General features: G+C 35.0%; 1 protein-coding gene across 1 annotated transcript in view; it reads left to right on the forward strand.

Annotated features, from left to right (window-relative positions):
• SPEF2 (sperm flagellar 2) overlaps nucleotides 1–17,034 on the forward strand; it is a 159,827-nt gene that overhangs the window by 2,457 nt on the left and 140,336 nt on the right. Inside the window, exons 2-6 of the mRNA XM_012807051.1 lie at nucleotides 5,896–6,148; nucleotides 8,598–8,768; nucleotides 10,994–11,134; nucleotides 12,587–12,651; nucleotides 16,508–16,694. Coding sequence (XP_012662505.1) covers nucleotides 6,083–6,148; nucleotides 8,598–8,768; nucleotides 10,994–11,134; nucleotides 12,587–12,651; nucleotides 16,508–16,694 — 630 coding nt within the window. The 5' untranslated portion in view covers nucleotides 5,896–6,082. The remainder of the gene's footprint in view (nucleotides 1–5,895; nucleotides 6,149–8,597; nucleotides 8,769–10,993; nucleotides 11,135–12,586; nucleotides 12,652–16,507; nucleotides 16,695–17,034) is intronic.

Genomic DNA, 17,034 nt, shown 5'->3' on the forward strand with positions numbered 1-17,034 from the left:
TGTCACCCTTGGTAGAGTGCCATGGTGTCACAGCTCACAGCAACCTCAAACTCTTGGGCGTAAGTAATTATCTTGCCCAGCTATTTTTTGGTTGTAGTTGTCATTGGTGGTTAGCGGGCCCCAGCGGGGCTCGAACCCACCAGCTTCAGTGTTATGTGGCCGGTACCCTACTCACTGAGCTATGGGCTCCAAGCTGCTTTCTTTTCTTTAGTTTGCAAATTCTATTGGTCTTTTCAATGATCTAATGTTTGGTTTCATTGACTTTATTTTTTCTATTTTCTATTTCTTTAATTTTGCTCTAATTATCATTATTTCTGGGCTTCTGGTTATTTTGTTTTAGTTTTTACCCTTTTCTAGTTTCTTGATATGGGTGGTTAGCTGTTTTATTTGAGGTTTTTTTTTTAATTTGCATGACTGACTATAAATTTCCCTCTAATAACTGCCTTTGCTGCATCCCATAAGTTTTGGCAAGTTATTTTGCATATTTATTCATCTCAAATCCTATTTTCCATTGTTATTTCTTCTTTGCTTTACTGTTATTTAGGATTTTTTTAAACACATATTTGTAAACTTTCCAAATTTGGTCTGTTACTAATTTCTAATTTAATTACATTATAATTGGAGAATTTCAATTTTTTAAAAGTTATTGAAATGCTTTTTTGGAGTGGAGGGATGGGGAATTATTAAACAAATTCTAAAAGAGCTATAGCACTTACTGAATTTTTTGTAGTGGTCTAAACATATGGTCTCTCTTCAAAAATGTTTCATTTTTACTTTGAAAGAAGATGTGTTCTGTTGCAATTCAGTAGAGTGTTCTATAGATATATCTATAAAGTCTAGTTGGTTCACAGTGTTATTCAAGTCTTATATTTCCTTGCTGATCTTATAAAATAGTTGCTGTATCCAGTATTAAAAGTGGGGTATCAAGTTTTTATCTGTTGTTGTTGAATTGGTTGTTTCTCCCCCTAATTCCTCTAATTTTGCTGCATGTATTTTGCAACTCTGTTAGATGAATTTATACCTATAATTCTTTTAACTTAAGCATTAAAAAAATGCTATTCTTGTTATTAAATAATAATTTTTTTCTTAAGTCAATTTTGTCTGGCGTTAGTGTATCTGTTCTAGTCCTCTTTGGGCTATTTTTTGCATGACATATATTTTTCCCTTCTTTTGCTTTTAATTAATTTGTGGTTTTGAATCTGAAGTATATTCTCCTACTGACAGCATATAATTTGATTACATATCCTTTCTGTTAATATCTACCTTGTAATTGTAGTTATTTAATGCATTTATTATAATGCAGTTATCAAGGAAGTAGTGTGTAGGTGAGCAATTTTGATATCTAATTTCTATATGTCTTATTTTTCTCTTCTGTTACTGCAGTTTTTTGTTAAAAAGATATTTTCTAATACCATTTCAATTACCTTATTGTTTCTTTTAGTGTGTATGTTAAGTTACTTTTTTAGTGATTGCTATAGGAATTACAATTAACATCTTAATTGGAATCAAACTAGTTCAGATTAATACTAATTTAATTTAACTAATATAGAAAATTTTGCTCCAGTGTACCTCAGTTCTCTTTCCCTTCTTTTGTGCTATTTTTGTCATGTAAATTTTATCAGAAGCCCCATCAACTGAGTTTTATAATTATTGCTTTATTATTGCTTTTACATTTAAACTGTCTTTTATATTTTTATGTAATTACTTCTATTGTTGTGCTTTGTTTCTTCTTATATCTTGAGTTACTGTTTAGTGTCCTTTCATTTAGGCATTACAGACTCACTTTAGTATTTCTTATATGGTAGATATGCTGATAATAGATTGTTTTAGTTTTTGTTTATCCTTCAATTTGAATTATAATTTTATCACACATAGAATTCTTGATTAATAGTCTTTTTCTTTCAATACTTTATTCATTCTTAACAGCTACTTCTTGAAGTCCCACTTCTTGTCATAAACATTTCTACCTTCCCTAATAAATTTAGTTCCCTTTTCCTCTTGTTCTAATAACAATTTGGACATATGTTTTGTTATCACAGTAAGATATAATTCTTTATTTAAATAGCAGCTATTATCAAGGTGTCTGCCACATGAAGGAGCCCAAACAACTTTTGATGAATGAGTGAATGAATGCTTGCTCCTTAACTAGATTGCAAAGATCCTGAAAGTTGCAGAGAGTGTTTATTCTCTGTGCTTCAAGCATTGTCTTGTATAATTCATAATATTGTTCCCCTAAAGAATAAATGAATAAGGTACTAGCCTCATTCTGTCTAGCCATAGAAGAGTTAAAGGACCATGGTGACCAGATCACTTATGTAGTATTTCAGATACAATAAATTGGCTCTTGTCAGCAGGGCCACAGAGGTATGAAATATTTAAAAAGGGACACAATTGTGAAGATACAGGTCTTGGCAAACAGAAACATTTTTGGAAGTAAGATGAAGCGGTTTCATGCCAGGGACAGTGCTTAGCAGGCTGAGGATAGGATGGATTTCATACTTTTGAGAAGATGTATGCCCTATGCAACACCATGCTCATTATATAACTGCAAGGACTCATTTTCTCTCCCACTAAGAGTCATTGCATTCCCCATCATGGGAAAAGGGTCTACTTGTACTTGTACTGACAATCAAATACCATCCATCTTTAATTCTTAGGAAAAAACTATCCCTCCCCAAAGTATGTGGTCTTTTAAATAAGGAATGGATTAGTAAATCCATGGGTCTGACCTTCTTCATAGTGTATTTGACAGAAGAATCCTTTTTTATTTTTATTTGTCAAAGCCTAATTTTTAGGCTACTGCCTAGTGCCATAACTTATAATTTGGAGAGCTTGTCTACTATTTTTAGTTTCTTTAGTCTAAAATGTAAACTATATGTTGCTAATAACTTGAAGTTATTCTCTTTGACAATGACTGAATTCTAACAAGTCATCTAACTCTGAAAGGATTCTGTGTTTTAGAATATTTTTAGTCCTTCCCAAAGGGCTACAATTGAGAATATTAGTTAAAAGAAAAAAGTAAACAAGCAAGAATATCCCTAGGGGAGCAGCTTCTACTTACCTTGCAAGGAGATGTATTCCCTCACAGGTGGCATGAAGACAAGGACACAGGTGGTCCCTTGGCAAATAAGAGCTGCAAGTAGAGAGGGAGAAGACTTCTCCCAGAACACAGTTTTAATTCCCTCAGAGGTCATGATTTACATCATATGCACTGTCACCAGAGCAAAGATGTCTCAGGGGTATTTCTGTATTCAGGGACAACTGTTGATTACCTTGTTTTCCTGATTTCATGTATACTTTAGTAAGAGTAGACTTCTACCAATGTACACACAAGTTCTTTTCCCTAAATTTTGATCAATTAGAAATATGCATAAAAACTTCTACAGAGAAAGACTGGGTATATAACCTGAGTACTTTCACCAGTTCATAAAAAACAGTTTAAAACCTAATTGGGAAATGAATTATAACTAACAGGCTTACACTGCTTTCTGGGGTCACATGATAAAAGTGAGGGGAGGGGAAGTTTTCTCCCTTTTTTTAGGTGCAGGACTAAGCTTTGACAAAATTTGGAAAGGGGTAATATTTGCTTTTTGTATTCTCCCTCCCAAATTAGGGTGCCTCTAACCTCTGTAGCCCAAGATTATGACCCAGACCAACACTCTGAAGGTGGCTTTTAGTCCATATCTTCTCAAATTAGTGTAGTGGGCAAGACACATGGGACTCTAGGATGGGAGGGGCATGAAAGGGCAATTATGATAGATCATAAGGGGTGTCTGGTGCCTGTCCATAGAAAGCACATGCCAATGACTGAATTATCTCCTTTCATAATCATACACATGCTCTTCAAAACATTGTCTACTTTACCTGGGTCATTTGTTATCTCAAATGTAAGATTATTTGTGGAGGAACAAATTGCAAAATTGGGCATGAGAAGACCTAAAAAAAAAAAATAAAAAGTTTACTCTTCTTACTGAGATTTCCTAGTAGAATGTATTATTTCTTCTCGTCTTCTCCCAGGCCTGTTTCTCTTTTATTCATTTAAGACATTTTACGCTAAGTTTAGGTGATGTAGTGTAATATGCTACATATATATCATTAGATATTTCTGTTAAAAGAGTAACAATGCACAAGGGAAATAGGACAGTGAGTTACAACACATGATTGTAAAATGCATTCAAGGCCTTGTATCACTGCTCTCTATTGAAATAGACCTTCTTATGATGCTGGCTCCCCATCCATATTTAGGAATCATACTTCCTCATGCCTGTCTCCTCTTAGAGCATAGGTACTTTCAGCCTAAATTAGAAGAGGCTCAGAAACATTCTAAAATGTTATACACATTTTGTGTCTATGTATAGATGTGTATGAGTTTTTTCCCCCTGTGAAAAGATTCCATAGCTTTTCGATTTTCAAAAATAATTATGATTGAAAAAGGATTTAGAATCACTACCTGAAAGCAATGTCTTGAGAAATAGTGTAGTAGGAACATTATTTCAAGATTTGGTGGTAAGTGATCTCTATAAGCTTCTAAAAACATAATTTAGGTCATTGAAGGTCATTCTGTCATCCACAAATTACTCCAAAATTGAGTAATTTAGTTAAAGTCTCTGTAACATTAGACATTCCTTCAGCACTCAAATACACACATAGAGCAACTTCCTTTGGCCAGAGGTATGATTTTTTCATTGGGGGAGGGTAGGAATTTGACTTATAGGCAAGGTTTTTTTTCCACCAAAGAGTATCACTGAATGTTACAAGTTAAAGTAAGGAAAAATATGCTAATAGTGAAAATTGGTATTTATATCCAGTTTGATTATTAGGAGGCACAAGAATTGAAAATGCATCCAGTATCTTTTGCCTTCCATCTGTCATTAGGTTCCTAGGATTATTAATAGTCTTAGATCATTAAGACCACTTTTAAAACATCTGACTCCCTTAATTACTATTTGCATACTCATCTCCTTTTCCCACAAACTATGAATTCCTCAGTGGAAAGGCCTAGGGCTTTTTTAAATGGTTTTTTTTTTTTTCTGTTTTTTGGAGATAGGGTCTTGCTATGTTGCCCACAGTGGACTCAAAGTCTTGGGCTCAAACAGTCCTCCCACCTCAGCTTCCAAAGCATCTAAAACCACAAGCATGTATTATCATGCCAAGCTTGGGATTGCTTTTTATTCATCTTTGTTAGACTATAATAAATTTACACAAATTTATTAAATTTAATGCATAGGGAAATTGTTGGTACACGGGTATTGAATAAATAAATGTTTGTTAGTTGAACAAGTAAAACTAATGACTTTCTTCTAACCTGTGCACATAATTTGGTAACAAACTTAAACATACCTTCTCACTGAAAAGTATTTATTTGTAAATTGATAATATACACTGTGTACTAAGGATTAAATAATTAATTAAATTGCATAGATAATATTTGTTAAGTATTACTGACTAAAAGGATCATTGTTAGAGTTGTCACTGAAAAATTTAGGACAATTTGTGGACTGTAGCAATAATGTCATTTAAAGAAATGTACCTGTAAATTGCTATTTGCCTTCTGCATAAAATACTTTTCAAAACCATAATGAGGTTTTTTTCATTGAGAAGAAGGAATTTGGTTATCTGCTTTTATATTGCCTTACGGTGGAAATTCTATTGTCAGATTAATGCAGAAAAGTGTATAAAATTTATGAGTTTTGATGTAAGTGTAACCATTCAAGAGAAATAAGTGCATGGAGTTCAGGTAGACATAGACAATTAAAAAAATGCAACGTATTTACATCAGGGAGTGGTTTTAGAGGGAAATGATACATATAAATATTTGGTCATGACAGTACCTCTCATATTTGCTGTTTTAATTTAATGCTAGTATCTAATTATATAAAATATTTTAATATCCAGGGTTTCAGGTGCCAAGCTTAATAATTTTTCTCGCTTGGAGCCAACACTTCACCTTCTGGGTGTGCAGTTTGATCAGAATGTGGCCCATAACATCATCACAGAAAAGCCTGGGGCAGCAACAAAACTTCTGTATCAATTGTACATTGCTCTTCAGAAAAAGAAGAAAAGCGGTTTGGCGGGAATAGAAATGCAAACCATGCAGCCCCTGAAAAACTTGAGACTTCAAAACATGAGAAGTGATGCTTTTCAAGAAGTAGGTACATAAAGAAGTATGGTCAGCATGCCACAGTGTAAATCTGGGTATAGGAGAAGGACAGTGATGTTGCATTCTCAAAGAAGCCCTGTTGGGTATATGTGTCCCTTTTGTATGTTACTGGCTAAACTTGGTTAATTCATTTACCCATCTTTGATGTCTCTCTCTCCATCCTATACATACTGCCAATAACTGTTCCAAATTCCCAGGATTTTTGGTGCCTGTTCCTCTCTTTCCATTTCTACCCTGTGATACTTACCTAAGCTACTGCACAACTTGCTGGATGTCTCCCAATGCCCAGGCTTTCTGCTAGAGGTCAAGCAATTGCTAGATGAATCTTGCCTGTATTCCATTTTCACTGGGTTCTTCTGCTCAGAAACTCTTTTACTTCTTTCTGGTCCTCAGCATAAAGTCTTTCCTCTACATTGAATGTCCTTGAATATGACTTATATATTCCTCTCTTCCTTCTCTCCCACTCAAACTCATCTTTCTGATCTTTCCTCTTTCTCCATCAGTACACACAGACTCTTTCTTGGGAACTCTTAGGGCGGAGGTAATTCTCTCTCTTTGGGTGTTCACCTTCTTGTGCTGATATTGTTGGTTGACTCTTCACTATTTATTTGTCATACGGTCTCACAAGACTTTAGCTACCTCAAATTCAAGGAGAATGTCTATTGCTTTGAATATTGTAATACCCATGAAATGTGTTCTGATTAATCAATAGAACTTTTTGGTTGATAATGTCAGTTCCATGTGATCTACTTATGGTAAATAAAGTGCATTAACTTTTCTAGTCCTCTGGAATAATGATGAATGCTGCTCTGATACAAAATACTAAATAGAAATGGAAACATTTAAACTGTTAAATTTAAAATTTGAAGCAATGATGACTTAATAGATGTGAAGGCCATCTCCATTTTCCGATTTGTTCATTTTTAATAAACATGCTGATACATCTTTTACCAGAATGGATGCAGCACTCCTGGAGAGCTAGCAATCAGATTGGCTGACATCTGATTAATTTAGTATTGCATCCAGCCTCCTTCACTAACAAGTGGGTAACTTTCAGCCAGCCCTTGAACTCAGCACTAGTTTCCCAAGTGTAAAAATAAGGATGGTTATCTCCACCTGCCTTAGAGTTGGCCTTTGGCATAGCTACAGGAGGACAGTATATAATATACAATAAGCTGTAAAGCAGTAAACAGTGACGAGTGCTATAAGAGCTGTGTAGATGAGGACAAATGAGAGCCCATTAAGTTTGATGTTGGTCATTGGTGACCTTCCACAGTCAATCATTCCTTCATTAAACACACATTGCTTAGGCTCCTACTTTATGTCAAGTATTTGCCTAATGAAAAAGATAGAGAACTCCTCAACTCTCTTAGACCTTATGTTTCAGGGTGAGAAAAATATTTCTTTAGAGTGGTATGGATTGTAGTAAGTTACGGGAAAGATTGGCAGTGAGGATGAGCAGAGAATAGATCATTCTTTCAAGAAATACAGAGATAAAAAAAAAAAGAAATAAAGAAATACAGAGGAAAAGAAAGAAAGGAAAGGAGAAAATAAGAAAAGTAGGTGAGAAGAGAGAAGCTCAGAGGAAGTGTGAAATTATTATTTTATGAACATAGAGACTGGGACAACTTGTCAGCTGAGGAAAATAATCACCGGCAGGAAAATGAAAATGGTATAAAGACCAAATGGAGGGAGGTCCTCTGAGGAAGAAAGTAGGAAGATGAAACCCATGGTTTGTGTGGTGGAACAGATATCTTAGGGAAAAAAAGTAAAGGTGTATTTTTCTTAGATAGGAAGAGATACAGATAGTGACATAATAACATTAATAACGGCTGAGATTTATTAAATGTACATGGTGATATGCCAAGCCCTGTTCCAGGTGCTTTATGAATATTATCCAACTTGATCTTCACAACTTCCCTATAAAATAGGCACTTTTATTATTCTCATTTAATAAATAACAAAATTGAGACAAAGATGGATTAAGTAACTTGCCTAATTTTATGCAGCTAGTAGGTGGTAGAGCTAAAACCCAACCCTAGGAGGTTTTAATATTTTTTATTTTTTTACTAGGCAATGGCTGGAGTAATGGGAGAAACATAGCTTCTTATCTCTTACATGTTGAAATTGGTTTTATGAAATAATTTTTGCAAAAATGTGTTTCCAGGAATGCAAATACCATTGATTGAAAATTAAGCTCAGGGCAAAAAAGTTAGCTATAAAAGTATAAATGAAATTATTTTGTAAGAAGTAATTCAAATAGTTTTTTATTGTCCCCACATCAATTAAGGATATGAGTAAATTGGTATGGGGCTAGAATTTATTTTAACTGTCAATAATGATAATTCATAGGAATTTTATTTTGAACACAAATTTTATGTGTGCTTATAATGTTTTTCCTAATGACAAAACCTTTTGAAATGCTTTCTTCATTTAGAGACTTAGAAACCTGATACCACGTCAAACCGATTACAATCTGAAGCAGGTTACAAACAGGTTTCAAGAAAAATATCAACACTCAAAAGAAGAGCTTGCCCGTGTGCATTATGAGGAACTTCAAAGATCTCAAAAATTCAAGGAAGAACAAAGATGTTTTGATATTGAAAAGGTTTTCTTGAACAATTTTCTAGAAATTCAATTAGTGTGAGACACGCATGCTGTTTGCGATTTATGCCTGTAGTACACATTGCATAAGCGGTGATGTAGCACCCGGTCCACGGTGTGTGGCTTTGCTCTGCCCTGCTCTGACCCTTTCTCTCCCTCCCCTTTCCCTTCTCTCCATCCCCACTCTTGCTGACTGTCTCCTCTACTGGTGGCTAAGAATAAGAACTGCTATGGAGTGGCAAGACAACTTGATGTCTTTCACTGGTAGACATCAATCTTTCAGCTGCTTAGTTGGGGTGAGGCGTGCTGCTACCTACCCAGTGGTCAAAGGCTATGCCCATTGTCACCACTAAGGGAGACCAGCAGACAGTTCCCCCTTTCTTTTAACCCTTTGAGGTTTGTACCCTGCTCTGTTTCTCTCTCTGTGGAAATGGGAGTAGTTCTCTGCTTGCTTACCTTTTCAACCACCTTAAAGTTCTTCTTCCTAGTCTTTGCTTCTTTCTTTGACTAACTCCCCACTGCTCCTTAAATTTCTTTAAAAATCTCTAATGATCTCCTGTGCCCTCAATGACATGGGAGGATAATGGTGTGGAGAATCATTAAAGACTTTTACAAGAATTTCAGGTGATTTGGGTATATGGAATGTGTAAACTACAGGCAAAAGAATTATTGTTTTTCCTATTTTTCCCCATTGCACTATAAAAATACTTTTTAAATTCATTTATTTAGAATAATAAGATATTAACATATGCTACATAGTCAACTAAATAGTCAGCTTCTTTGGGGGAAGGAAAAAAAGATGAAAGACAAACTCTGGAAGATCTTAAGATTCTGTTACTTGCCAGAGTAGACAAAGGATTGTACTTCCCTTTGGCATTGCATGGTAAAAAGACAGAGTATTTTTTTTTTTCTTTTTTGAGATACAGTCTCACTTTGTCGCCCTTGATAGAGTGCCATGGAGTCATAGCTCACAACTTCTGCGCTCAAGTGATCCTCTTGCCTCAGTCTCCTGAGTAACTAGGACTACAAGTGTCCACCCAACACCCAGTTTTGTTTTTTTTTTTAGAGATGGGGCCTCACTCTAGCTCAGGCTGGTCTTGAACTTCTGAGCTCAGGCAATCCACCTGCCTCAGCATCCCAGAGTTCTAGGATTACAGGCATCAGCCACTGCGCCCAGCTAGACAGCGTAGTTAAGTAGTTCTTAAAGTAGTTAAGTCAAGACCAAATGCTAAGAATCTTTTATGTGAAGAAAGTCTCCAAAATAAGTTGGAAATAATGACACCATTAAATATTTTGAAATTAATTATGTTAAAAATGATCATAGGAAGCAAATGGGCAAAAGGGAGAGCTTATGTCTTTGTAATTTTCTTAAGAAAAAAGGTTAACATATTGCAGTTAGAGAAAAATTGACATTTTGAAAAATGAAATGAACATTTTTAAATTAACATTAATTTTTGGCTTTTTGATGGTAAATGGAAGCTTCTGGTCTTTGGGCATAGGACCTAAGTAAGAATCATTTGAGTTTTGATACAATGCTTTAGTAATAAAGTCTGATTAGCTTCACGTTACTTCTTAAATAATTTATTTTTAAGTTATTTTATCTGATTTTCAGGCTCTTTTCCCTTTTATTATGTTCTCCTACCTATATTCTTCTTAAAATAATTACTTCATAGATACAGAAGCAATAATCCAAAGATGACATATAATGTAGTGTTAATTCAGCGTTTGAGGCAGCCCTTGAACTCATGGTTTTAGTGTGACTGGATTTTCAGGAAACTTGTCATTTCTATTGGTTCCCTAGACCTCCTAGAAACTGTCTCCTCCGTCAAATTTTCTCTTCAGACCATCTTCAGAGATAGGATTTTCTCTTCCCTCGATTGGTCAGGTCATGAAGGCAAGATCGGGAAACAATTAAATACTCTGCTTTCATTTGGAACATCATCTCTGTTATCCTTTTAGTATCATCACACAGAAAGGAAATACAGACATTGATAGATATAATTTGGAGATTCCAAAACTATGTTCTAACACTACACTTTTCAAAATAAGTCATATTGATACCTTCTTCTTAACATTACACAATTGTGACATACCGTCTAGTTCCTTGGTCAATTGCTGGGTTCTGAAATCCGCAATAGAAAATTGCATATATGTGTATCAATGAGTACATAACATTGCCTATTATTCTGACAACCTGAATAACTAAACTCATGTTTTTGGGATACTCAGCAACGCTTAAGCCGAAGACGACAAAATGAAATAATGGCCCAAATCCAAGCAGCTATCATACAGATTCCTAAACCTACATCGAATTACACTATGAGAGCGCTTGAGGCCCAAAAAATGAGGAAAAAGAAGAAAGAGGCTGAAGTAAGTGATAATCCTTTAATAATGTGTTGTGTTGATCTTAATTAAAGAATGGTCTTTCTCTAAAACACAGAGAGGGACTTTCTAAAACTTCTCGTTGCTTTTCCAGATTGTCTCACTGAAATTCCTCTGCTCTGTGCATGACCAGACTATTCTATATTGTACAGGTAGCTTTAGGCCCAGGATGGCAAACTCCTATTGAGTAGCAGCACCAATCTGGATTCTCGGATTGAGAAGGATTCTGTGGTCTCCATCAAACTAGGTCAGAATAGGGGCTATTGTAATAGGTCATAGCTGCCCTGGGTACGGTAAGGGCCAGTCAAAATGCACATACCATAAAATGTCATTCCTACTATATCTTTTTACTTAGTGCCTTCTCATCATGCACCACTATTTTTCTGAGTCCCAAGAATGCTAAGTGACTCATTGCTATCAGTATATTTAAAGTTAAAAATACCTACACTAGTGATATTTTACTAGACCATAGCAGCTGTCAATCACTCCAACAGGATACAATCTAATTGGCATTCTAATTGTATCCTATAGGGAAACAATACTACCTTTTGGTACTAATCCCTGCAATCTTTACTACATACTGCTAAAATGATAATTGGCATTCTCTAGTGCAACCTCAGAAGAAAATTCATGCCTACCATTTACTGAGTGTCTACTACATGTCAGGCTTGAAAATTTCACATTAGCTTTTAAATCACTCTCCAAGTAGAATATTACTTTCTCCATTTTGTAGATAAGGAAACTGAAACCTAGAATACTGACCTGTTTGCCCAAGATCACAGTGCTAAAGGAGCAGAGATTGACAGATCTGAGTCCTAAATACCCTGCATTACATTAATCTACATTTCTTTGTTTTTTTTTTAAATACTAACAGAATATCCTACTCTTGTATTCTAAAAATTGTGCTTCTAAAAAGTACTACCCAGAGTCTTTTTTCTCACCCCATTTTAGTAGTTACCTCTCATTTATCCCTAAGTCAATTAAAGTTCATTAATAAGGATTTGTAATACATGCAGATGAGCCACTGTTAATTTTCAAAGAATACATTAATAGTGTAAAGAAGGTTGCATGAGGAATGCTTAAAACACCTGAGACAACAATTTTTAAGGAAAAAATATTTATATCCAGGAAACACATGTTCTGCCTATCTGATAATTTTCACTCTCCTTTGACGCCCGTTGGCATGCTGTCAGAATTAGGGTCATGAAGTGAGTGATTCAGGTTAGACAACTCATATTCTTTCACATATAGTCACAGCAGTTGAAAAATACCAAAAAAAAAAAATTATGAAAATATTCTAGAATGCAGCTTTTTATATTTTGCCTCCTAATTCTCTTTAATTAGTAGTATATGTCACCTTATGAACATGAATGAATATGGTAAATGGAGATTTTCAATAGTTTTTGGAGGCAGAGAACTGATAATGAATTTTCTTTAAAGGATGTGGCCAATGAAATTAAGAAGTTTGAAGCATTAATAAAAAAGGATCTCCAAGCAAAAGAAAGGTGGGATGTGAATTAGTTTAGTAATCATATAACTGTATTCTGTTTTATATGTAACTTTTTAATATTTAGAAATAGTTTATCTGGAATAGCTATTTCAAGGCTCTTTTTACTTTAGCAAATCTTTACTCAGAGAGCATATGAGGAAAGATAAATTTCAGATTCTTAACAAACTTTGTAAACATCTAGAGAGAAAGTGGTTATTATGAAATGTGAAATCGATTTATTTTTCTAAGTTTATTCTAAGTTCACACACAACTTTTAAACATTCACTAAGATTATTTCAAGGTACCACTATTTAAATTTGTACCAGTTTATTATTATTAATAAGGATTGCAAATCCTTATTAATAATAGAACACTATTAAAGCTGTTATTAGACTCGAGTTTATTTTCTCTCATGCTATATCTTCAGCATTTAGTGCAAAGACCAGCAAAGGGTTAGAGTAAGAGGGGTTTGTTGACCAAGCGTCACTAACACAGTCAGTTGATGAGTTCATTGCAAAAAGTACTTAATGAATTAGCTTCACTTACCTCAAGGTAAAGATCCCTTACCACGTTCCTACTGGAGGTCACTGATTCACAGGAAACAATCCATTAGAGGACATATACATAGGAGCACCTTGGGTATGTTGACAATTTTATGGGTATGTTGACGGAAATGATGCAAACACTACTCATTTCTATCTTACGGAATATGGAATAAATCTCCATTAAGAAAGATACTAATTCTAAAGAAGAAAATAGGAAAGAAATTATGTATTTCAATTTTGTATTAATAGTTTCTAAAGAAAGACAAATAGATTCAAATGAGGAGGAAAAAGGAAAAGACAAAGAAAGAGGAAAGCAGTCAGGTGCAGAAAGAGCATAAAGCAAAATGGAGAACTACATGAACGTTCTTCCTGCCCTCTGCACAAACTCCTGATGGCCTGTTCTGACTCCTATTCCCGTTTGTTAGCATCGCTTCTGACTCCTAAGAACAACATAATCCAAGTCTTCTTCACCCATGTGGCCACCACCCAAACCCTATTGCACCTACCCTGACCCTGGCCCATGAATCCACCTGGTTTCTTGTAACTCTTTCACTTACTTTACCAGCCACATGCTCTGTGGTGATCAACAGATGGTATCCACCTGGAAAGACCATCTTAAATTATTGAAACACTCTTTTTACTTGTTGGTGAACACTGCTCTCTATAGCTCTCCAGCCAGTCCCTTTCCTTAAGTTCCACACAATTTAGCAACCAGAGTTAACGCTAGGCATGGCAGTGTCTTCTAAGCCCCATATCAGTATCCATTTCAGGTGATTATTGTCTTTATGATGTCATTTACTAAAATGCTTTGAAGATCATCCCCGCACAATTTAGCTGCAACATCTGCCCTGCTTTCCTTGGCCTTTGCCAGCCCAGCCTGACCCTAGGTTTGCTGTAGAAACCCCAAAACCACAGTAGATGGAATCAGAAGTTTACTTCTCTCTCATGTAATAGAAATGAATGAAATATTGATACCCTCACTTCTCAGAGCAGCAGGATGGGGCCTGGGACAGCTCAAGTCCCTGGCCAGTTCCCTCTGGCAGTGAACAGCCTTGTTTGAGACTGTAAACACCTTCCAATGTACTGCACAAAGATCATTTTCTCTGATGGCCCCAAAATGAAAAACACTGGGCCCTGCCAGTCTAGAGTGAAAGTTTAAGGAAAAGAAAGGCTATGGGTACAATATGGTCTTTCTTAAAAACTTCTGTTTTAGTTCATTCTGAATTCTTAATTAGAATTAAGAATTTTGGGGGCTCACTGAGAAATTTCACCCTAACTTAATGGCAGAAAGCACTAAAAACAGCTTGAACCTCAGTAATATTTTCTGTAGTCACTTCTTATAATCCTCTCCTGAATAGTTCCTCAGAGTATTCACCTCAAGGGGAAGAAAGATAAGATGTCTCAATCCTAGCAATACAAGAGCTTCCATGGATATTCTTTCCCCCCACATGTAACAAATGTATTCAATTTTTCACTTTTTAGACAAACACTAAAGACTATCTGCTATCTGTCTATTTAGCTGAAGTTACTGGCTGCCGTATTTTGGCATCTGAATTGATAGATTTCTCTGAAGCTTTTCCTAGCAACTTCTTTTTTTAAAAAATACAAATTTGACCAGGGTTTCTATTATGAATAATTCATACACATGCAATTATTAACCTCTGTGGGGATCTGGCAAGCAAATAGATATAAAGAAAATATAGTCACTTCCCTCATTAGAAACTCACGTCTAAGAAAATTAACATTCAAGTAAATATCAGGAATATTTATACCTTTCTTTAAATAAGACAGTAGATGGATGGATGAATGGATGGTTCAGCCAAATGATAAATAAAAGAGGAGCAATGTGTTAAGTATATTAATGGGAGCATAAGTACAATATTGAAAGAGCTATTAACCAATGCTCAATCCAGAGCAGAATCTTTTGAACAACACACTTATATTTAATTAAATACCTAATTAGATGCTAAATCTTAATAAGGAAATAAGTTTCAACTCTGTCTTTGGCCTTACTGAGTCTTTGGTAGCTATAAAATTTGTGCTCAACTCCCTTCAGTAACAGAATAGAATCAAAAGTTGAGCACCTGCTAAAGAAATAATCAGAATTTCAGTATGTGACTTTTACACTTTCAACATATTATTTCAAATGTAGTAGGCATCAACTGCTTGCCAGGCCTGTTAGACACAGGTACCAAGAGAAGGAAAATAAGATACTTACTAACTCAGAGTTCAACGGGAAGCAGCAAACCTACAAATTATAACCTCAAATGCAATATGATCTGCACTGTAAATATACAATTAATGTATCATATCATTAAACATGATTGATTATGCTTTTATAAGAGAATTTCTCTATGTGAATGGGTGACTACTTAGTCCCTATATACTTTAATAATATGTCCTTGTTTTTAGAATAAGATTCTAAGTTATATTTTAACCTAAATACATTAATTACCACTGATGACATAAAAATAATGATTATTAATAATATAAAAATTCATTACTTCTTGACAGGTAACATTATGGTATATCTCATGTTAGAATACTGTTATATTCTGTTTACTTTTTAAAGAGATATACCAATGAGAATTGATGCTTATTTGACCCTTATTTTCATAAAATACCTTTATTTTAATGATAACTTTCGAATGAACCTATAAATTCTGTACTAAGCTACGATTACTCTCATTGACTTGAAGTCTCACTGACTTGAACTTGTGAGTGTGGCATGATAAGCAAGTCAACTTTCAACAGCTGAGTTTTCCAACAAGGGCTGAGCCACTGTCCTAAGCAATCAGAGATTCATCCAGGAGTTCATGAGCAAGGTGCATTTTCATAGGGGAGAGGAGAGCAGTGGTGGATGGAACCATCCATGCAAGGACTCTTTGGTGACCTCACATTAGTGTGCCTGGCCTTCTATTGTAGAGCTGTGCTTTCCCTTACACTTGGGTTATCAATTATCTGCCTATTGTTGACTCAGGACAGGGGAGGCAAAAGGCCCAGAGCCAGCAGGAAGAAGAGGAAGAGAAATCCAGAATTTCTGGATAGAGTAAAGATCCTAAAAGAAAAAGAAAAAAAAGTGAGGGGCCTAGGAAGAAAGCTAAGCTGAAGACCTCACAGAGATAGAGGTCAGAAATAGAGTGAAGCAAATAGAGTCTGTTGGTAAGGTATGGGTATCAAATTGGGTTCTAACAACTGCTTCAATGTTTGTATCAAGAAATTAACAGACAACTTAAGGGAGTCTTCTCTTGAGGTCTTAACTCTATAGTCACAAGTAGGTGTATGTGATCGTATCATTTTTTTAAAAGTAAAAACTATTGTTCTTAGTGTATCCAAGACTTCTGTAGATATAGCAGGCCAGACAACTACTGATTTGTTAAGCACTTACTCGGATGATGAATACATTAAAAAAATCCAGAAGCGCCTGGAAGAAGATGCTATTGCCCGAGAGCAAAGAGAGAAAAGACGACGGAGATTGTTAATGGACCAATTAATAGCCCATGAAGCACAAGAGGTAAGATATTTAGCTATTGGTTAGATAATAGTGCTGAGAATTTTACAAAGTGTAACTTCTGTACATGCCACTTGGAATCAAATGTCACTTTCATAGCCTTATATCAATACCAGAAAACATGCTAGAAAAAAAAATCTCTATGTACTAAAATATTTAATATCTAGTGATGGTTGTATGTACAGCATTGTGAATATACTTGATACAATTGAATTGTGCACTTAAAATAATTGAAATGGTAAATTTTATGTATATTTTACCATAATCAAAAAAAGAACACTGACCAAAAAAAGGAATCTAAACTGTATATCAACCATGTGTATCTATTGTTACTTTTAGAGGA

This window comes from Otolemur garnettii, unplaced genomic scaffold, assembly GCF_000181295.1.
Source record: "Otolemur garnettii isolate 467f Iridium unplaced genomic scaffold, OtoGar3 scaffold00063, whole genome shotgun sequence".
NCBI classification, from domain to species: domain Eukaryota; kingdom Metazoa; phylum Chordata; class Mammalia; order Primates; family Galagidae; genus Otolemur; species Otolemur garnettii.